Here is a 23,935-nt window from a genome sequence, read left to right as displayed (position 1 = left end):
GAGAAGGATATGAAGTTGGCCTCCCAGAGATCATCCTCAAGATGGTGATGAAGCACTATGCAAGCCCATAGATGATTCTTTGACAAATAATAAAGCAACAGAAAAGATCAAATTTCACCAAGAAAATGTTGATTTAGTTTGCCAACCATTTGTTCATGCATGGGATGTGGATGGAACTAATGCTAAAGATTGCTCCATCATTGTCGAAGAAATTATTTCAATTCCACTGCAGAATGACAGGATTGTGAGAATTTCTTAATCTAACACATCAGAAACCCCTACTGCAATTACTGGTTTAACATCTCCTACTTGTTTTTTGCATTAACAAGATATTTAATTACATAAACATCGATGTAAACACTATTGCAGCCTACACATACATACAGATCATGAACTGAAATAGCCAATAAGTTAATAACACAAGGGACACTGTTATTTTTGGACAATTGTCCCCGGAAAAAACCCAATTCGGGAAAACCGATGCGACATATAGAGGGTTTGTATTAGTAAGCACATTCGTGAATACAACTAGGGTGCCAGATATGGCTCACCCAACAGAGAATATCCTTGGCAATAGTACCTCTATGGGGAGACAGGTATTCTGGCAAGTTCAGCAACTGGATGATCAAACCCCACAACAACCCATCTATTCACTGTGCTGGACAGCGATGGTTGCTCCAAGCACTGCATTGGAACTGCGTTACTCCTCTAGGAGCTGCGTCACCCCGACAGTGAGCCTCCCTTGCTCAGTGATTCGATTTTGCTGATCTGCTCCTTCTCTACCCCACAGAATCTCCCCAGTGCTACCTCTAAGGGCCTGCGTCAACCTTCTGCGTCAGCTCCTACGGCCTCTATGTCAACCCTTCTGGGCCTGTGTTGTCTCTCCCGGTGTTGCTCTGCCTCTCTGCTATGTATTCTTCGGCCTCGAACTGAAGTTCCCTAGCTCGATTTTCTCAACAAACCTCTCCCCCAGAAAAATTGAACTCTTTGATCAATTCGTGGTGTCTCCAACTGACCCTCAAGCCTCCTCTTATACTTTTCCTGTTGATGAATCAACGGCCGAGATTAAGTCCCTAATCAACGGCTAAGATTAGAATTGGCTTGATCCTCGTCACTTAGAACTTTCTCACCCATATTCTTATTAATACACATTAATATTTTTATTTTCCTAAGTTTAGACTTGGGAACCCATTAAAAATATTAATTATTTTAATAACTCCTCATCCGGGTGGAATTTCTCCAAACGATTTGTGGGTTCTGGAGATCTCATCTGTTCTAGTCCCTCCACAAAATTTGGGAGCTAGAGCACATCCGATACTACCCAAAATCAACAAGAACACTTGCCCAAAGATTAAAAAAGGACAATAATTCTTTGGTGCATCATGGAGTTGACACTTTACTGACAGATGAAAACAAGGAATTTGAACATAGGAACCATGGAGATATTGGTTACATCACTCAAAGCGCTAAATATTTAAAGATCAAAGACACCATTGAGCATAGCATCATAAAAAAACAGAGAGATGCAGAAGGTAACAAGGGTGTTTCGCCTAACATGCTGATGGTTGAACAGAAGGGCCATTTGAAACTGGCCAAACTTCCATTTGTAGATACTTCCATGAAGGTTGATAGAACAACTACTCCAGCAAGCAGAGTGGGTTCATCAATACAAGAAATTACTGAGCAGATGGGGTTCAATTGTACGAAGGCATTCAACAGGTGGATTTGGGATCCTGGCATAGATATGCAGATTTTGGATCATTTATGACTAGAGTTTCCTAGGTATGTGTGGGATCCGGAAATATAGTTCGAATTCCTTGAGGACAAGCAATTTTTGACAGGGAGGACTGTAATATTCCCAAATTTTGTGCATGCAAATCACTTTGGAGTTCTGCAATTTTGGAAATAATTAACAAGGGGACTTAAATTTGCCTAAGGAGACTTTATAAAGAAGGAGAAAGGCTGATATTTCCTAGGCAAGTTGGATGACATTTTAACTTTATAAAGTGGAGTATCATAAAGTGACTTTATAAAAGTGAATTTAATAAAAAGAAGAAAAAAATAATAAAGAGAGAAAAGGGAAGGTGAAGATGAAAAGACAAAAGGGAAGGCAAAGATGAAAAGACAATCCTAAACTCATTAAAGAAGGGAATTGAGGAGACTCTAATTCATTCGGACATTGTGTGAGTTTGAAGAGAGAACTCTTGGAGAGAGTTGGAAGAGGAAGCTAAGGGCTTTGGAGCCCTAGCTGCCATAGCAGACTTCAGTGTTGCGACAATACCCCCTATATTGTATTGTAAGCACTGTTTTACGAAACGGCCGAGTTGAAACCGAAACGGCCGTTTCGGACCGTTTCAATAGCCAGCTCAATGACCCGGCCCATGACCCGGCTCGGCTGACCGAGTCAGCTATGACTCGGCCGAGTCATCCAATGACTCGGCCGAGTCATAGCTGACTCGGTCAACCCGGCCGGGTCCGTATTGACTCGGCCGAGTCATGGAAAGGACGGCTGGGCAGCGGTTTTTATAAAAAAAATTCATTTTTTTGCTGATATTTGGTAAAGTTAAGTAGGGTTTGTGGATTCCAAAGGGTAATGGAATATTGTTAAATGCTTTTGGGGTCCATTTCCCCCTCCCAAACTCTATTTAAGACAGCCAAATGCTCTCATTTCACTCACAGCAGTCTTATGCATTTGAGTGAGAGTCTTCTTTGAGAGTTAGTGAGCAGTTCTTGAGCTTGTTTTGGAGCAGCAGTGAGGAGTCTTGGAGGAGCACTGTAGCTGGAGTGAGGAGCTTCTTGGGCAGCCATTTGGAGCAGCATTGAGGAGCTGATTCTTGGAGCAAGCTTGAGGAGGCAGTTTGTGCCTGGAGGTATTTTTTTCCACCTCTATAAATCTGTTTTTACTTAGTAAATTTTAGGTGCATATCAAGATAGCTTAGAGAGTGTTTTTAGTCAAATAAATGAACATTGAATCAATTTTATTTTATTTTTTTCATTTTCAGATTGTTTTCCTAGTCAAAAAATGGCACCTAGAGCAAAAGATCCTGCTTGGGCATATGTTGAAATGGTTGATAGTGAGATGTGTTGCAAGTTTTGCCATAGGAAAATTAAGTCAGGTCCTGGGGGGATTCATAGGCTGAAACAACACTTGGCAGGGATTAAAGGCAATATTACTCCATGTCCCTCTGATCAAATTGGGGAGATTAGAAAGAATTTGTTGGAAAGCTTTGAAAAATTTAAAGAAAAGACTAGGCAAAAAGAGATACAGGCTGAAATTGGGAGGATGAGGGAGATACAAAGAATGATGGCTGCCAACCCCCACTATGAGTTTGAGGGTTCTTCCTCTATCCCTCAAACTGATGCATCAAACCCTTTCCGTTATGTTCCTCCCTCTTTTGCTTCTGTTCAAGATAAGGGAAAGGGTAGAATGAAGGGTGATGGGACTATCAAAAGTTTTTTCACTCACTCAGGCTCCTCTCCATCAGATGCACATGGTCCTGAAGTTAGTATTAGTAAAGGTCTTGCTCAGCCCACTTTAGATGACCATTGGAAGAAAGAATTGAGGGAGACTGCTTGTGACTACATAGCTAGATGGTGGTATGATGCTGATATCCCCTTTAATGCTGCTCGTTCACCATATTATGAGCCTATGTTTGAGGCCATACATGCTGTTGGAAAAGGCTTCAAAGGCCCTACTATGCAAGAGCTAAGGGGGTTTCGTTTGCAGAAAGAAATTAAATCAATTAATGAGTATTTGCAAGATTTCAAGGAATCATGGGCAAGAACAGGGTGTACCATCATGTCAGATGGATGGACTGATCAAAGAAACCATACCATCATAAACTTTCTTGTCTTCTGCCCACAAGGAACCATGTTTTTAAAATCAGTTGATGCATCTGATAAGGTAACAGATGGCCACTTGTTGTTTCAGCTATTGGATGAGGTTATTGAGGATGTGGGGGTGGCTAATGTTGTTCAAATCATCACAGACAATGCCTCTAACTATGTTCTTGCTGGTAGACTGTTAGAGGAAAAACACAAGACCATCTTTTGGACCCCATGCGCTGCACATTGCATAGACCTCATGCTTGAGGATATTGGAAAATTAGATTGGGTCAGAAACACTGTAGATAATGCCAAAAGCATAACAAAATTTATCTACAATCATACACTGGTTTTGAGTCTCATGAGGAAACACACTGGAGGCAAGGATATTATTAGGCCTGCCATCACTAGATTTGCTACACATTTTTTGACATTGCAATCTATGCTTTCCCAACATAGAAACTTGCAAAAGATGTTTTCCAGTGATGATTGGAATCAAAGAAGTTGGTCTAACAAACCAGAAGGCAGAGAATTGAAAAGGAAAGTCCATGATGAAACTTTTTGGAGAAAGGCAGCAGAGATTGTGAAGCTTGCTGAGCCACTAGTTAAGGTGTTGCGGTTGGTGGATGGGGAAAGGTTGGCTATGGGCTTCATTTATGAGGCTATGGATCAAGCAAAGGAGCAAATAAAGACAGCATACAAGGATAGAGTGGCAAAGTATGGGCCCATTTGGGCAATCATTGATGAAAGATGGAACAATCAACTCCATCACCCTATACATGCAGCTGGGTATTTTTTGAACCCACGGTATCATTATAAAGCTAAGGAGTCAGGAGCTTTGAGGGGGGAGGTCAGAGATGGACTGGTTGATTGCATTGAGCGCATGGTCCCATCGGAGTCTGATCAGCTGCTGATACATCAGCAGGTCACATCCTTCAGCAATGCAACAGGTACCTTTGGGAAGAACCTAGCAAAGATTGCAAGAGAAGCAGATGAGCCAGGTAAACAAAAATTTCAATTTTCAATTTCTTAATGGTTTTACTTTTTTTATTAAAGTTTGTTAAATCATTTATAATTTGAAAGTTAGATATAATTTGTAATTTTGTTGAGCTTCAGCCTTCATCTAACTCATAATTCATTACACTCCTATGTTTTTTGCAGCACAATGGTGGGAGGCCTTTGGTGGCCAGTGCCCTGAATTGCAAAGGTTTGCAATTCGTATTTTGAGTCAAACTTGCAGTGCATCTGGGTGTGAGCGCAATTGGTCTGTCTTTGAGAGGATTCACACAAAGAAGAGAAACCGTTTGGAGCAAAAACGGTTGAATGATCTAGTTTTTGTCCAATACAACCTTCGGCTCAGACGGAACCAATTGCTGAACAAAAGACCTGATTCAGATCGCATTGTGTTGGAAGACATTGATCCAACATCAGATTGGGTAGTGGAGAGTCGTCTACCAGAGTTTGATCCTGATGAGGATCTTGAGATTGATCAACTTGATGTTGAACATGCACTGCAGCCTGTTCAGTTGAATGCAGATCCCGATCCACCAGCCTCAGTCTCACAGCCAGCTAGTAGGACTCCAGTTGTAGGTGCTTCGCCTTCCTCTGCTCAGCCACGACAGAAGCGCAGCCGCATTTGTACTCTATCTCAGCTTGCATCTGCTGCACAGCCTAGTGGTACTGGCACCACTTCTACAGTTGCAGTTGGAGACGATGATGATGAGGAGGAGCCATGGGGCCCCTTGTCTGACTCTGATGATGATGATCCAGAGATTGGTCGAGATGATCTTGGCTCCTCTGGCAGTAGCTACTAGCCTCCTTGGTTATTTGTATTTTGTTTTGACTCTTGAGTCTTTGATCATGTATGACAGACTACAGTTGACTATGTATTTACTATTGCCATTGGGTACCACCGTACCATTTTGATATAATGGATTGGTTCATGAGCCTACTTTGATCATATGTTGTCTTCCATGTATATTATAATGTTGTGTGTTTGGAAACTTGAATGAAAATCTTTAAAATTATCTTTAAAATATTTAAAATTATGTTTTTTTATAAAAAAAATAAATATTTAATGTATTTTTTACAACGACCGAGTCATTGAAATCGAGCCGGCCGAGTCATTACCGAGTCGGAGTCCGAGTCGGAGTCGATCCTCGGCCGAGTCCGAGTCCGAGTCCGAGTTGTAAAACATTGATTGTAAGAGATCTATTGCTCATTTTTCTTCATTAATATTCTCAAGCAAGCAAAGGGTTTTCCCAGTTGGGTTCCCTAGAAAAATTGTGTTGTTGAATTGTGTGATGTGTGTTTATTTCTGTGCCTATTCCGCTACAAAATTTAGTGGAGAAATTTTGTGTCTATGTAATGTTCCCAAATTTTGTGCATGCAAAATCACTTGGGAGTTTTGCAATTTTGGAAATAATTAACAAGGGGACTTAAATTTGCCTAAGGAGACTTTATTAAAGAAGGAGAAAGGATGATATTTCCTAGGCAAGTTGGATGTCACTTTAACTTTATAAAGTGGAGTATCATAAAGTGACTTTATAAAAGTGAATTTAATAAAAAGAAAAAAAATAATAATAAAGAGAGAAAAGGGAAGGTGAAGATGAAAAGACAAAAGGGAAGGCAAAGATGAAAAGACAATCCTAAACTCATTAAAGAAGAGAATTGAGGATACTCTAAATCATTTAGACGTTGTGTGAGTTTGAAGAGAGAACTCTTGGAGAGAGTTGGAAGAAGACGCTGAGGGCTTTGGAGCCCTAGCTACCATAGCAGACTTCGGTGTTGCGACGATACCCCCTAGTCTGAGAGTGAAATCACTCAGATTTCACCGTAGAGCTTCAATGGAGAACAAGATTTGCAAGAAAAACTAAGGTATCCAAGTTCTATCTATTGATTTTAAAAGTTATTTGGTATTTTCTATATTCCCTTTGCAGGTGGAGGAAATCCCTGAAACTTGAGCCCTGGGAAACGAATTCCATGACCAAATAGAGGTTGAGTCTGTGGTTTATAGTGGTTGTTCATTTCATGCCAGCAGATAGAGGGCATCAGTAGCTCAATTCACATCTTCTGAAAGGCAACTCGAGCACCCAGTCACAGCTATCCCTTATTTTATTGCATGGACGAGTTCCCTAGTTGCTTGGGACTGCATATTGATTGTGAAACTGAGGATAATGGTCGTGGAGCATACTCAGAAGCTTAAACAAGCCTATCAATTAAATTATGGGCTGCATATTATTTAGAGGAGGGAATGTATGCGCTGTAGGAGGTAATACAAAGCTACAGGCAGGCCGTGTCACATGTTTGGGGCATCAAATCATTTCTCAAGAGGCTGCATCTCCCTTCTGAGCATAGCCACGAATTCTGGAGCATTATAGAGACAATCAAAGGATTATTCCTCACTGCTGTAACCTCATTTAGGAGACTGTGTACCATCTCAAGGCATAGTTGAAGAGGATTGCTGATGTCAAAGACCCTTGTGCAAGGGCTGTCAACAATTGCCAGAATTACGCTGAAACTGAGAGAAGTTCTGTAGAGAAATTTTGGGGGCTTGGAGAGAAGTTTCGTAGCTGCAGTTTCCGTAATAATGTGTATGGACCAAGACTAGAGACCAAATCGAGTTGAGTATCAGCCCATCTTGCTTTGGAAGCTGTTGGTGCAATTTACATATGACTGGGATGAGTTTTAGAGTGAATAACACTGCTGGACATGGCCAATTAAAGGCTGATATGTACGGTTGGTTTCCCTGAAAGGAACTGATAAGTTGGAGGCATATTTGCTGAAGCTACATTAATAGGTTCCTTCCGTCCATTGTTTTTCCAATTGTATTTGCACAGTAATGAAATAAAGGGACTGTTATCGCTATTTTCGTCGTGATGAAATCAATGTACCAGTATTTATAAATTTCTGAGCTGTCATAAAATATATAGATGTGTTTTGGTAAATTTGTGGGTTTATATGAAGTAGAGAACACATTGTCCCACAAACAAAATTAAAAGATACACCTACAGCAGTTTCCATGTGTCATGTTTGACAAAATTTCTAGCTGAAATATTCACTGAAAAAAACTCAGAAATTTGTAGTCAATTGGGTAGTTTCCTTGTTTGGAAATAATTAACAAGGGGACTTAAATTTGCCTAAGGAGACTTTATTAAAGCAGGAGAAAGGCTGATATTTCCCAGGCAAGTTGGATGTCACTTTAACTTTATAAAGTGGAGTATCATAAAGTGACTTTATAAAAGTGAATTTAATAAAAAGAAAAAAATAATAATAAAGAGAGAAAAGGGAAGGTGAAGATGAAAAGACAATCCTAAACACATAAAGAAGGTAATTGAGGCTACTCTAAGGGATTGGTACATTGTGTGAGTTTGAAGAGAGAACTCTTGGAGAGAGTTGGACGAGGAAGTTGAGGGCTTTGGAGCCCTAGCTGCCATAGCAGACTTCGGTGTTGCGACGATACCCCCTAGTCTGAGAGTGAAGTCACTCAGACTTCACCATTGAACTTCAATGGACACCAAAATTTACAAGAAAAATTGAGGTACTCGTGTGTTTTCAGTTGGTTTAAGAGTTTATTGGATATTCTCTATATCATTTTTGCAGGTTGATAAGCTTTCTTGCAGTCAGAGAGAACAAGCTCAGTTATGGTGCCTTGGAAATCGAATTCAAGAGAAAACAGAGGTCAAGTCTATGTCTGGGTAACACCACTGTCATCGTGGCCATTAAATTGTGAAGGGAAAGGGCTCAATTTCCCTCTTAGGAAGAGCAGTTCGAGGACTTGGCTAAACCAATGAGCTATTTCATCTTCTGAACGAATTTCCTGTGGACTGCACATAGGAGACTGGACTGAATAAGCTATTTGGGGGACCCATTCTCTGTCATACCCAGGTTGTACACCTTTTTGCTGGACATGGGGCCTAGCCTTGTGCATAGATGCCAAATAATCAGATTTGGGGCAAGTCTGTGAGCATTATTTGGGACTTTGGTCAGACGTATTACCTTTGTGAAATGTAACTGAGATTACACTAATGCGTGGAGATTACTCTTACTCTGTGGGGGCCATGAAATAATACGAAGTTGACGGATATAAGTCTAGGAGACCAGCGCTGCATGCTTTGTTGTGTATTTGCTTAGGAGCGGAGGTTTATCATTGGTTTTCCAATGTGTTGAGGACGTGGTGACTGTATATCAACTGGGAGAGGTCCAGAACGTGCCTATTGTTAACCCATGCAAACAACAATCAACTTTGAGGCAGAAGCACAGTGAATATCAGTTATTAACTTCGTCTAGCTGAGCATAGGAGTTATTGGTGCAAGTTCTGTTTGAATGAGGACCACTTGAAGGGAAAATATTGTTGCTAAACAATTCAAATATGAGCTGATATCTGGAGCTGTTTTCTCATGAGGGGAGCTGACAAATTGCAGTCCATTTCACTGGAGATACATTAACATGTTCCTCTAATCCATTGCATGTAGAATGTATTGACACAGTGATTAATAAGAAAAAGAATGGTTGCTGTTGTGTTTTTATTGTGAGGAGTTTTCATACATCTGTCCTAAATGAAATTTCTGAGTCAATAGATTTAATGAATCCACTGAGAGATATTCTGAGGGCCCACTGTTCATAATACAGTCTTATATAAGTTGAATGTATGAAAAGGACCTACAGCACTGCACATGCAAACTGTTTGAAGAAATTTGTCTATGGTGTTTTAATTGCAAATTCAGAAATTTATCGAAAATTGGAAGGTTTTTTCTAAATAGGAATCTTACAGTGGTATCAGAGCCCTAATCTTGACTCAGCCTGTGGGAAACACTCCATTTTACGACACCATAGCATGACTCTAGCCAGCTGTGGGTGATATCAAGGAGAAAAATTCCAGGACCAGAATTAAAGGCTAAAGGTAACTAAGAGAAATGTTTCCCACTCAAAAATTCGAAAATTACAGTCAAGCTTTCACAAAAGTGACAGAACTTATAGAGGCTTGGGTCCGGTCAAAGAAAGCAAGAAAGGAAAAGGAAGGTTGCAGACTCGAAGATAAATCAGTGGCCACAAACCCAGAAGAATGTGGAGAAGGATATGAAGTTGGCCTCCCCAGAGATCATCCTCAAGATGGTGATGAAGCACTATGCAAACCCATAGATGATTCTTTGACAAATAAAAGAGAAACAGAAAAGATCAAATTTCGCCAGGAAAATGTTGATTTAGTTTGTCAACCATCTGTTCATGTATGGGATGTGGATGGCACTAATGCTGAAGATTGCTCCATCATTGTCGAAGAAATTATTGCTATTCCACTGCAGAATGACAGGACACTTGCCCAAAGATTAAAGAAGGACAAAACTATGAAAGAGGCTTTTTCCAATTCTTGTAATGTTGGTGGTGACATGAGAAGAATTGGAAAGATAGACAGTGGCAGAATTGGCCTAGCAGTAAATAAATTATTGTCTACTGATGTCTATAATATTGGGCCTCAGCGTATCATGGGAAGCCTCATGGATCATATTCTTTTATTTACAAATGAACCACTTCTATCATATGCAGCAGAAGAGAGGCAGAAAGGAATTTGGACAGCCATTGTGTTTGATCGAGGCAAGAATAAGGAGGTTGGCATGGTACAAGAGTTTTACGAATCAACCTTAGGTGATGAGTTTGCCAATGAAATACAATTCAAAAATCTGTCTGAAGAAAAACACCGTAAGTATATTCACTGGGGTTTTCACAGGGCCTTCCAAAGCAAGTCTTTAAATGTTTTAGCAGACTTGGAAAAAATGGCAGATGAAGCATTGCACCCTACAGGGTTTAATTACAGTAAAAGAACGTCAGGTCTTAAATCGGAGCTAGAAGCTGACAATGATCTGCAGAGGGAAGTTGGTGGCTATGAGAGTGTGGTTGATTTCCAACCTATTAAGGATGTTGATGAGGATCTTCTTGAAGATTTGAAGAGGCTACCAATGAAACTGGAGCTATCATTGAATCCTATTTTAGAGCAGTTCTACAGTTTTCTTCATTTAAAATCAAGAAGATCAGATGCTGATGTGCCTCCAATTGACTATGTTGTTAAGGGGATAATTGAGCATGACCCAGAGCTGTTTGCTAAAAAAGAACTTAAGAGGTTTTGTAGCCTATTCCAATTGAAAAAGAATCAAAAGACAGAGAAGGTCTCCAATAGATTTTGGAGGGACAAACCATTATTATCTGAAGAACCAACAGGGAAAGATGCAGGAGATAATGTGCACAGTGGCATCTCCTTCGACAGTCTTGCAATAAGGAAAGCAGAACAAGTTGGAAGATTGACACCAGTTGTAGATTTTGAGGTTATGCTGGCATGCAGAGACAGTGATGAATGGGTTCCCAAGGCTATTAAAGAAATGAAAAAGCTTATCATTGATCTGTTGGATTCTTCTTACAGAGGAAACACATACCATAAAATGATGGATTGCTTAGCGGCACTACGAACTGGATGGATACAACAAGAGGAGGCAATGGAATTCAACAATTTCATGCATGGGTTAGCAAATAGGTGCCAGGGTAAAAAACTGAATGAGTTTTGGGAATTACTTGTTCCCAAGAATGTCAGTTTGATAAACAAGGACGAAGTTGTTGACAGTGATGTGACTGAAGTACAAGCGAAAGCAATTCTATTCAAATCTAACGGAGCACATGAGAAAGCACCAGAAATAGATGTAGATGAGATGGAACATTTGGAAAGATCATTGTTGGGTGCCTTAGCCATCGTTTCTGCCGGCTTAAAAAGACAGTTTGCATGGTACTTGAACACACAGCCTCAAAACCATGTTTTGATTCGGCTAGCGTCAATAGACTCTTTGGTGAAAAAGGAAACTCAAGGCAGTGCTTTGGTAATCAGTACTCCTGATAGGCACAGTCGTTTGAAACCTGAAAAGGACAATAATTCTTTGGTGCATCAAGGAGTTGACACTTTACTGACAGATGAAAACAAGGAATTTGAACATAGGAACCATGGAGATATTGGTTACATCACTCAAAGCGCTAAAGGTTTAAAGATCAAAGAAAGCATTGACCATAGAATCATAAAAAACCAGAGAGATGCAGAAGGTAACAGGGATGTTTTGCCTAACATGCTGATGGTTGAACAGAAGGGCCATTTGAAACTGGCCAGCCTTCTGTTTGCAAATACTTCCATGAAGGTTGATAGAACAACTACTCCAGCAGGCAGAGTGGGTTCATCAATACAAGAAATTACTGAGTAGATGGGGTTCAGTTGTACGAAGGCATTCAACAGGTGAATTTGGGATCCTGTCATAGATATGCAGATTCTGGATCATTTACAACTAGAGTTTCCCAGGTATGTGTGGGATCCGAGAATACAGTTCCAATTGCTTTTCCACAAGCAATTTTTGGCAGGGAGGACTGTAATATTCCCAAATTTTGTGCATGCAAATCACTTTGGAGTTCTGCAATTTTGGAAATAATTAACAAGGGGACTTAAATTTTCCTAAGGAGACTTTATAAAGAAGGAGAAAGGCTGATATTTCCTAGGCAAGTTGGATGACACTTTAACTTTATAAAGTGGAGTATCATAAAGTGACTTTATAAAAGTGAATATAATAAAAAGAAGAAAAAAATAATAAAGAGAGAAAAGGGAAGGTGAAGATGAAAAGACAAAAGGGAAGGTGAAGATGAAAAGACAATCCTAAACTCGTTAAATAAAATAATTGAGGAGACTCTAATTCATTCGGACATTGTGTGAGTTTGAAGAGAGAACTCTTGGAGAGAGTTGGAAGAGGAAGCTGAGGGCTTTGGAGCCCTAGCTGCCATAGCAGACTTCGGCATTGCGACGATACCCCCTAGTCTGAGAGTGAACTCACTCAGATTTCACCATTGAGTTTCAATGGAGAACAAGATTTACGAGAAGAATTGAGGTACTCATGTGTTTTCAGTTGGTTTAAGAGTTTATTGGATATTCTCTATATCATTTTTGCAGGTTGGGAAGCTTCCTTGCAGTCAGAGAGAACAAGCTCAGTTCTGGTACCTTGGAAATCGAATTCAAAAGAAAACAGAGGTCAAGTCTGACTCTGGGGAACACCATTGTCATCGTGGCCATTAAATTGTGAAGGGAAATGGTGCAATTTCCCTCTTAGGAAGAGAAGTTCGAGGACTTGGCTAATCCCGCGAGCTATTTCATCTACTGAACGAATTTCATATGGACTGCGCATCGGAGACTGGACTGAAAAAGCTATTTGGAGGACCCATCCTCTGTCATACCCAAGTCGTACACCTTTCTGCTGGACGTGGGGCCTACCCTTGTGCGTAGATGCCAAATAATCTGATTTGGGGCAAGTCTGTGAGCATTATTTGGGACTTTGGTCAGACCTATTACCTTTGTGAAATGTAACTGATATTATCATTACACTAATGCTTGGAGATTACCCTTACTCTGTGGAGGCCATGAAATAATACGAAGTTGACGGATATAAGTCTAGGATACCAACGTTGCATGCTTTGCTGTGTATTTGCTTATGAGCGGAGGTTAATCACTGGTTTTCCAATGTGTTGAGGACATGGTGACTGTATATCAACTGGGAGACATGCCTATTGTTAACCCATGCAAACAACAATCAACTCTGAGGCAGAAGCACAGTGAATATCAGTTATTAACTTCGTCTAGCTGAGCATAGGAGTTATTGGTGCAAGTTATTTTTGAATGAGGACCACTTGAAGGGAAAATATTGCACTAAACAAGTCAAATATGAACTGATATGTGAAGTTGTTTTCTCATGAGGGGAGCTGGCAAATTGCAGTCCATTTCACTGGAGCTACATTAACAGGTTCCTCTAATCCATTGCATGTAGAATGTATTGACACAGTGATTAATAAGAAAAAGAATGGTTGCTGTTGTGTTTTTATTGTGAGGGGTTTTCATACATCTGTCCTAAATGAAATTTCTGAGTCAATAGATATTTAATGAATCCACTGAGAGATATTCTGAGGGCCCACTATTCATAATACAGTCTTATAGAAGTTGAATGTATGAAAAGGCACTTACAGCACTGCACATGCAAACTGTTTGAAGAAATTTGTCTATGGAGTTTTAATTGCAAATTCAGAAATCTATCAAAAATTGGAAGGTTTTTTCTAAATAGGAATCTTGCAGTCTATATGAAAATAAAGTAGTTTTCAGATTGTTCATATTAGTAGTTGCAGAATTATGTGGATTATCTACAAATTATGAGCCCCATTCAGGTTGGTACATCAACTTCCCACGGTCATAACTTTTGCATATAATATTTGTTTGGCACACTCAGTAGCCCATTGGAAAGGTATAGCCAAGAATTACACATTTTGATCAACCCAGGATATAGCCTGGGTCACTTCTTTGACAAAAAAACATTATTTAGGGCCTCAAAACAGCCTTGGAAGCTTAAACTGCCAAAATGGAGAATTGTGCTTTGAGCCAGTGGAGTAGGTGGATGGCCATCGATATCCACCTAGATCAGTCCTTCTCCCTTAAAATCAATGGTTTCCATTGCTTTGAGAGCCCCCATTAGATGGGGAAACTTTTGCTAAATTCAGCTCCTGGTGAGCTACTTGCCTTGGTGAAGAAGCTACCCAGTTGTCACAACTCAATAGAGTTGGATGTGTTGCTAGCGGGTATCCTTTGTCTTCGAGTCATGATCTAATCCGCTATAGCATGTTCAATTCAAACAGGATTGAGTTTTGTGGGGGGCAATTGCTCGGTTGCCTGCGAGATGCCAAACAGAGGTGGATAATATGGTCAAAGCAGCTCCACATTGAATATTGGGTACAAGCCAAGGAATGGGAGAATGTTTAATTCAAAAGCATTATCGCCCATTGCCTTTGTGATTGTATACGATGCATATTGTGTTAGAAAATTAGAAATGCAGAAAGATTTTCTTTATCTTGATAATTACTTGTGAATTTCTTATTATTTTCCTTATGTTCTTCTTTTATCTTAGTTCATCAAGAAATTACCAAAAACATAGCACAAAGATCAAAGACACCATATATAGGCAAACAGCCAAGGCAAAACCCCTATCAAGGGGAAAACCCAGTCAATAACTCATCCTTCAATAGTTTCACAAGATAATCCAAGACTCTTTGACCTAGACAAAGACTTCCATAAACCACCAAGTCAGCCCCTTTCCTTCTTTTGTAGATGATAATCCTTCAACAACAACTTCGACCTAGCAGCCACAGCTGGCAGTAGCAACTCCGACCTAGCAGCAACTGCAACAGCAACTTCAACCTAGCAGCAACTGGCAGCGACAACTTTGACATGGCAGCAGCAACTTCGATGCAGCAGTAGAGACATCGATCTTCCTAGAAAATTCACACGTGTGAGAGATAAATGACCCAAAAACTTCGATCTTGATTTTCCTTGCAATTCTTCTTCCTTCTTCTCCAACTTCGCACTTTTATATTGTTTCTTGTATATTGAACTTTTGAGAGAGTCTCTTTCAAATGAATCGAACTGCTCCAATATATAGGCTTTTGGTGAGGTCGAATTACCTTGTTGAAGCCGACTTGGTGTGGAGGTGAGAAATGACTTATTTGACTCAATAATAAATCTTTTTACAGATCCAAAGGCCCAAGAAGGGTCCCTTTAAATGGACAATGACTCAGTATAAATCCTAGAAGTCCTCAATTGGGACTTTGACCTAAAACATGATAACCCAAGCATGAAACCCATGCTTTAATAAGTCATAATAATAATAATAATTTCTTTTTCTTTCTTTTGATAAATACATTTCATTATCACTCAAATACAATTATGAAGACCGAACCTAGTTACATTTTTCAACACTCCCTCTTAATTAGGGAGGTATTCATACATATACAAGTACATGGAAGATCTCAAAACACATGAAGATTTTAGGCACTCACAGTGCCATGGACTAGATTCCTGACCAGGGCAATCTATCCGAGTGGGACAAAATGGACTAAAGCATTCAGCCAGTCTAGGTACCATCAAGCTTACTTGCAAACCATCAACCTAGGGATCTAGGTGTGTATCCAAGGTCAAAGCTCCATGACCAACGCCACCCTTCCTACATCAAGATCAAGACATCAAACATACATAGGTCGAAAAGATGTCCCACCAGGCAATGTGTCTTACACACAAAGCCCAAACAAATGCCGATTATTCGAATCAGTAACAAATCTCTACCAATCAAACAGATCAGTAACCTCTATCATGCTTCCAAAAATTTGAGATATTTACCTGTACAAACACAACCCAATTCAAGTACTACTTTTGATATATAGATAAATAAATGCAAACCTTCGGGGTATCTTGATGTTGCTTCTCAATTTATCACAATAGGACTTAGAGGCAAACCATACAACTTTCTTTCCTACTTCACATGCATCAACATATTCTACAACCAAATCCTTCTTTCCTTCTTTCAGTAGCACCTCAAAATGCATTCTCCAATTTCTTCTTCAAGGTAAATATGCCCTCCTTCTCAGCTTGGGGAGGTTTCTTTTATCCAGGCTCCCTCTTAACTTAGGGAGATCAACTTCTTCTTCATAACATCAGAGAATATTTCATGGTTGCATTCCCTTTCATCAAAGTCATTTGATCATCATTATTCATATAACTTCCTTGATCATGCTTATCAATCAAATCAACTTTACTTATGAATATCTTCAACATCTTGAAGATTATGTACCTGCACAACTTAAACAGCAAGTACAACCAAATACATATGTGGAAACATGAAGCTAACTATATCAGAATCATAAAATAATGGAAGCATTAGACTTTAGACATCAAATACCTAAACTTAGTTAGGTTCATAATCAACAAGAGACTATACTTCTATACTTCAACTTCTTGCTCGGGTTTTCAGTTACAAACCCTAGATCACAATAGTAACTCAATCAAGATATCAGCCAATATTTCTTTCAGAGATATGACAAAAGACATATTGCAAACCCTAGAAGCAATAAGTACAATTCTAATTTTAGAATTCATATGTTAGAGTTCTACTAGGTTTTAATGCAAACCCTAGATTCCATCTTTGAGACATTAAGCCTTAGATATCAAAAACCAATCATAGCACAATCTAAGGTTTCAAGTTGTGTTGCAAACCCTAGATTGATCATCACATTGGAAACAATATCACCATATCCTAAAATATCAAATTTCTACTAGGGCTTAAATAAAAACCCTAGAACAATGAGCATCAACAATTAGGTTAGCACATATACATCTAGGAAATTCATGCACAAGCATATATATCAAGTTAACCACAAACATGCAAACATCAAAGTTGGACATATAAGAATTCCAAACAGGGTAGTGTTTTGATCAAACAGACAAAAATATACCTAGGGTTTCATTCCTAGGAGATCATCTTTGCTAAAATAAGAATCTTGCTTATAAACCCTACCAAACCCTAAATATCATCTAGGGTTTCAATACATAATATAGCAAACCCTAAGCTTCCAAAGACTCTAAAGGTCTGACATTAACATCCAACCCTAAAGGACTAAGGTATCCATTAATAACACAAACTCTAGACATGACATCATCAAAACCCCAAACATCAAAAGAATAGAATTTTCTAGATTTCATTTGTAACCCTAAGCAGACTAGGGTTTTCTCATTAGCATCGACATACCCTTAGGTTAGGGTTTTACAAAGAACCTTTTAGGGTTCCACAAGAATGATCAAATGTATAAAGAGGGTAGATTTATCTAATGATTAATCACCCAGATAAGAATCTTTATAATTCAGGGAGCTAGACACAACGATGTTAGTAATGTAGAACAGATAATTAGAATATATCTTTATCATAAAGAGAACAAAGTTTATGGTCTAAGACATACCTTAGAGTTAGTTTCTTGACAAACCTTGTAGGACATCAATAGAATTTCTATCATTGTTATGTCTTGTGAGGTCTTCTCCATAACCCTTGAGCATATCAACAAGCCTTTCTTAAACAAAGAAAAATATAAAGGAAATTTTATTAGCATCACATCTATATAAGAAAGGGAAACCAAATATAAAAGGATAATACAAGGAGTAAGATACTTGTCTTTTGAGAATGGTGAGGGCTCCCTCTCAGTCCAACCTTGAGGGATACCTATAACTTTTTACAAAAATGTTTTTCCAAAACATGTTAAACTTACAAATACTAGAAATCAAGGTACAAAAAGAAAAACAATTCAAAACTTAAAGTAGACGGACTTAGTAAGTTAGTAATATAAGTCCTTTATTTCTAATTCTTCGGTCTTCTTCTACTTTGGAGATCCTTCTTCGACAACATTTTCTTGATCCCTGCTTCTCTTTTTATTGCCAGGATCGTGAGGACAGTTATTTTTATAGTGACCCATCTTGGGACAATGGTAACATTCTATCTTGGATAGGTCTATCTTCCTTCTCGACCCTTTAGACTTCTTGAGTGATCCTTTGTTCTTGTGATCAATAGAATAGGCATTTGAAACCTTCGCTTCTTCTTCTTTGTTGCTTACTAATGAAATGTTGGCTTCTTCTTGGCTACATGCATTCCATAATTGTTCGAATGTTGGAGTTATTGGCCAACTGTTCATCCCTGATGCAAAGGAACTCCAAGAAGATGGTAACCCTAAAAGAGCAGTAATTACAAGCTCCTTTTCAGGTATAATTTCATCTATAGCTTAGAGATCATCTGTAATTCTAGTTATCCTTACAAGGAAGCATGCCACAGTGTCATCCTTTGTCATTTTCATAGTCCTTAGTTCATTCTTGGGACTTGCAATGTATGGGATGAGATTATCCTTTATTCCATCTACCATTAGCCTCATGGCCAATATCTCTAACTCTCTAAACTTTGCTTCATCTGCATCACTTGATTAATTTGTTGGCTTCTTCACTTTTCCTCTGACTAGATCCGAGACTTATTCTTTTCGAGGATAATATCTATCCTCTTTTTCCATGCCTTGTAATTGGAGGCTCCTTCTAATTTGTTTTCTCCTTTTAATGAGTTACACATCGCTCTTGAAGATAGTAGGCCTGTTTCCTTATATGATCCTTCTCCTTGATAACCCTTATTCAACTCCTTATCCTCCTATCAATAGATCTTCGGGCTACCTTTTTCCTTCTTCTTCACCTTAGCTCTGATAACATGTTAGAAAATCAGAAAGGAAAAAAGATTTTCTTTATCTTGATGATTACTTGTGATTTTCTTATTATTTTCCTTATGTTCTTTTATCTTAGTTCATCAGGCAATTACCAAAAACATAGAACGAAGATCAAAGACACCAAATGTAGGCAGACAACAAAGGCAATGTGAAAATTTTGTAAACCGGAATCCCGACTGCAGCAACTGATTAAACTTCTCCTATTTGTTAATTACTGAACAAATTATTTACTGCTTTCTACAACAAATATCGAAGTTAGTACATTGCAGCCTACACCAATTAATAATGTGCCCAAAACAAGAACAGAACAATAAACAACGATACAACACAAATGACACAGTCTTTTTTGGACAAATACCCCCGGAAAAACCCAATGCAGGAAAACCGGTGCAGCAGCTCTGAGGGTTTTTATTATTATGTAGTAATTTTCTGAATACAACTTTGGATGCCCTCCCGCAATCTAGTTACAAAGAAATACAATTGGTAGAAGAAATTTGTGAGATTACCTCACTCTGCCAGGCAAGTCATGGCTGATCCGGTAGCTAAACCAACGTGTCCCAGTTATTTCTGCGTTGCCCCTGCATGGGCCCTACGTCAGCCTGTAAGGCTCTACATCAGTTCTGCGTTGGGTCAATTTGCTCTCCCGGAGCTTTAACGTCAACCCTTCCGGCTCAGACGTCAAACCCCAGCAAATTTTCAGACTTCTGCTGGGAGGATTGCGCTACCCCTGCGTGAGCCCTTCTGGCTGGGCATCACCCCCTCCTGGGTACTGTGTTGCCTCCTTCTGGTGTCTCTCTGCCTCTCTGCTACGTATCCTGGCTCAGGAGAAGACTCTCCAACCAAATTATCCCTGCCCCTCACTGCAAAAGCTCACTATCGAAATTCTCCCGGCAGCTGCTCTGCTTCAAAAAATCGAACTTCTGAACTCACTCTGTGTGTCTTTCCAAATGACCCTCAAGCCTCCTTAAATAATCTTCTCGTTGACATTCAACGGCCCATATTAGAAGCTAATCAATGGCTAAGATCATTTATGCTTGATCCTCGTCTTCTTTTAGAAGTTACACCCAAAGTTAGATTAATACCCATTAATTATTTTATTTTCCTAAGTTTAGACTTAGGGTCCCATTAAAATAATTAATTATTTTAATAAAACTATTTCTGGATGGAATTTCCCAAAATGCTTTCTGGGTCCTTTGGAATACATGTGCCCAAGCCTCCCTACAAAATTTGAGACTTAGAGCACATCTGATGCTACCACAAATCAGCACTCCCTCTTAGCGATGAATGTGCTCTCACAATGTAGCCTGTTGAAGCATCACTCTGTTCTATAACATCTCCCTCTGCGCTGCAAATGTCTGACATGTTGTCCACCAACTACTGCGCAAATGTTGCATCTGTGCTGCTATTGACCTTGCCAAAGTCAACACTGCATCCGTACTGCAACTCCCTCTAAATTTTTGCATTTGCGTTGTTGCTGGCACTGCCTCTGCACTGCAAATTGTTGTTGCTATTCCATTAGCAACACAAAAACATCCCAAATTATTGAACTAACTATGTTCAGTATGATACCATGTGAATGTTGGAACCTCACTGTTGCTAGTGTCTGCGCTGACCCTTTAAATCTTCTACGTTGTTGTTACCCTTTGCTCTGTGCCATTTGCACTGCTGCCAACTCTGCTCTGCGCTGCTCAATCTATGGCGCTCTTAGACATTGCAACTGTCTCTCTGACACTCCTCGGCACCATCCCACGCTAGTCCATCCTGCTACCACAAAACTCGGCTCCCGTAGCAAGGTAATGAAACAAGAGGTGGGCTCCTCAAGGATCATTCCCATCTGTAGCTCTTTCAAACTACAGCTCTAAATCAGCCCACCTCCCTCCTGGAGGTATCTTGGCTGTCATGGCAAACTGCTCCTCCTTGATCTTCGCAGGTGCAGCCTTCGAATCGTGCTTCTCATCTTTGTCCTTCTTCCTAAGAGGACATTGTGTTACGTAGTGAACCATCTCACCACACATGAAGTACTTTATCTTCGAGACGTCCTTACGTCTCTGCTGCTCCTATTGCCCCTTCAATGCAAGGGTCGCATTCTCCTCCTCCTCCTTGGGCTTCGACCCACTGTTCTTTCTTACATCAAGCTTACACTTGACTAGATCTTTCCTCAGCTCCTCTTGCTTGATAGTTGCCCAAATCTCATCCCAATTTGGCAAAGTCGCCCTGCCCAAGATACTCTGGACAAAGACTTGCCACTCATTTGACACTGAATTGAGGGCCAATCTAACCAACTCGGAATCTTGAGGTGTAGACCCCACAACTGATTACTCATCTCGGGTCTCCTGAAGCTTCGTCAAGAATGGATCAACACGCTTCCCCTTCTACATTTGATCAGATCTCAGTTTCTGCTCAAGGTACATCTTCCATTGCTCGAAAGATCCCTGATATAGCGTAGACAACGCATCCCACATCTCCTTAGCAGTCCCTCTACTAGCGATGTGACAGACTACATGATCCTTCACTCTGTCGAGGATCATTCTCTTTGCCTTCGCCATTTACGCTCGGTACTTCTTCAGCGAATCCTGATCTACAGGCACAGCCACCACGTTGTTGACATATGTTTTGGGAGCATGCTCATCTAGAAGGAATGGCATTCTCGCCTTCCAGACAATGTTGTTGGATGCCCCATCCAACCTGTCCTGATCTCTCAAGCCACTGGTTGCTACCTCTGCCACGAAAACTGTCGAACTGCTCCTCTTCTTACTATTGCTGCTCAGCCAATAAGACAATGGACTTCTTGGCGGGAAGTCTTCTGAGGAGAAATTCCCTCACTGTGCTTCTCCTCTCTTTTGATGTTTTTTGCCCAACTAAACAGCCTGCAGAAAAACTATGTCCCACCAGCTCTCCCTCACACTGAGGCTTCAATGTTGCTCCCTCTGCCACGGCAAAATTTCAATATGGAAGCCCTTCTCTCTGTCGATTCATTCAAAAAGAGACTGCCTCAAAATTTTGCCCTCCAACTTGGACTGCGCAAACCCTCTAGGGTTTCGAACTGCTACCTCCTACAACTATTTCGATCTCCCTTTTCTGCTCAGCGTTGGATTCTCTAGCACTGTTCTTCTTGCTTCACCTACACTCGCTCTGATACCATGTGAAAATTCTGTAAACCGGAATCCCTACTGTAGCCACTAATTAAACTTCTCCTATTTGTTAATTACTGAAACAAATTATTTACTGCTTTCTACAACAAATATCGAAGCTAATGCACTACAGTCTACACCAATTAAATAATATGCCCAAAACAAGAACAGAACAATAGACAAAGATACAACACAAATGACACAGTATTTTTCGGACAAATGTCCTTGAAAAAACCTAATGCGGGAAAACCGATGAAGCAGCTCTGAGGGTTTTTATTATTATGCATTAATTTTCTGAATACAACTCTGGATGTTCTCCCGGAAATCCAGTTACAGAGAAAGACAACTAGCAGAAGAAATTTGTGAGATTACCTCACTCTACCCAGCAAGTCCCGGCTAATCTGTCAACTGAACCAACATGTCCCTCGCTATTTCTGCGTTGCCCCTGCATGGGCCCTGCGTCAGCCTCTAAGGCTCTACATCAGTTCTGCGCTGGGTCGATTTGCTCTCCCAGATCTCTGACGTCATCCCTCCTGGCTCAAACGTCAAACCCCGGTGAATTTTTGGACTTCTGTTGGGAGGACGGCACTACCTCTGCATGAGCCCTCCTAGGTAATGCGTTGCCTCCTCCTGGTGTCTCTCTGCCTCTCTGCTGCATGTCCTGGCTCAGGAGAAGACTCTCCAACCAAATTATCCCTTCCCCTCACTACAAAAGTTCACTATCGAAATTCTCCCAGCAGCTGCTCTACTTCAAAAAATCGAACTTCTAAACTCACTCAGTGTCTTTCCAAATGACCCTCAAGCCTCCTTAAAAAATCTTCTCGTTGACATTCAACGGCCCAGATTAGAACCTAATCAATGGCTAAGATCATTTCTACTTGATCCTCGTCTTCTTCTAGAAGTTACACACAGTTAGATAAGTACCCATTAATTATTTTATTTTCCTAAGTTTAGACTTAGGGTCCCATTAAAATAATTAATTATTTTAATAAAACTGTCTCTAGGTGGAATTTCCCAAAACGCTTTCTGGGTTCTTCGGAATACATGTGCCCAAGCCTCCCTGCAAAATTTGAGACTTAACGCACATTCAATGCTACTAGGAATCAACAAGCAAAACCCCTATCTAAGGGAAAACCCAGTAAACAACTCTTCCTTCAATAGTATCACAAAATAATCCAAGACTCTTTGACCTAGAAAGAGACTTCCTCCAACCACCAAGTCAGCCCCTTTCCTTCTTTTGTAGATGATAATCCTTCAACAACAACTTTGACCTAGCAGCAACAACTGGCAGCAGCGACTTCGACCTGACAACAAAAACTTCGATGCAGCAGTAGAGACTTCAATCTTCCTAGAAAATTCACACGTGTGAGAGATAAAAGACCCAAAAACTTTGATCTTGATTTTCCCTGCAATTCCTCTTCCTCCTTCTCCAACTTCGCACTTTTTTGTTGCTTCTTCTTGTATATCGAACTATTTAGAGACTATCCTTCAAATGAATCGAACTGCTCCAATATATAGGTTTCTGGTGAGGTCGAACTACCCTGCTTGAGGTCGACTTGATCTCCTTGAGGTCAACCTGGTGTGGAGATGACAAATGACTTATTTGACTCAATAATAAATCTTTTTACATGATTCAAAAGCCCAAGAAGGGTCTCTTTAAATGGACAATGACTAATGTCTCTAATGACTCAGTATAAATCCTAGAAATCCTAAATGGGGACTTTGACCTAAAACATGATGACCCAAGCATGAAACCCATGCTTTAATAAGTCATAATAATAATAATAATAATAATTTATTTTTCTTTCTTTTAATAAATACATTTCATTATGACCCAAATACAATTATGA

The 23,935-nt window shown here is 39.9% G+C and overlaps 2 protein-coding genes across 2 annotated transcripts in view; one reads left to right on the top strand and one right to left on the bottom strand.

Moving 5' to 3' along the window:
• The window catches only part of PA200 (proteasome activating protein 200), a 212,571-nt gene that overhangs the window by 141,567 nt on the left and 47,069 nt on the right, over positions 1-23,935 (bottom strand). The window lies entirely within an intron of this gene.
• LOC149170142 (uncharacterized) lies at positions 3,872-5,831 on the top strand. Its single transcript, XM_089428070.1, has 2 exons — positions 3,872-4,826; positions 4,987-5,831. Exons 1-2 carry the CDS (start codon positions 3,872-3,874, stop codon positions 5,637-5,639), a joined length of 1,608 nt encoding a protein of 535 aa, XP_089284196.1. The 3' UTR covers positions 5,640-5,831.

The sequence above is a fragment of the Pinus tabuliformis genome, chromosome 4_2 (genome assembly GCF_031772625.1).
Source record: "Pinus tabuliformis cultivar Carrire ecotype Pingquan chromosome 4_2, CPIR1, whole genome shotgun sequence".
In the NCBI taxonomy this organism is placed as follows: domain Eukaryota; kingdom Viridiplantae; phylum Streptophyta; class Pinopsida; order Pinales; family Pinaceae; genus Pinus; species Pinus tabuliformis.
This window is presented reverse-complemented; position numbering and strand designations above follow the sequence as displayed.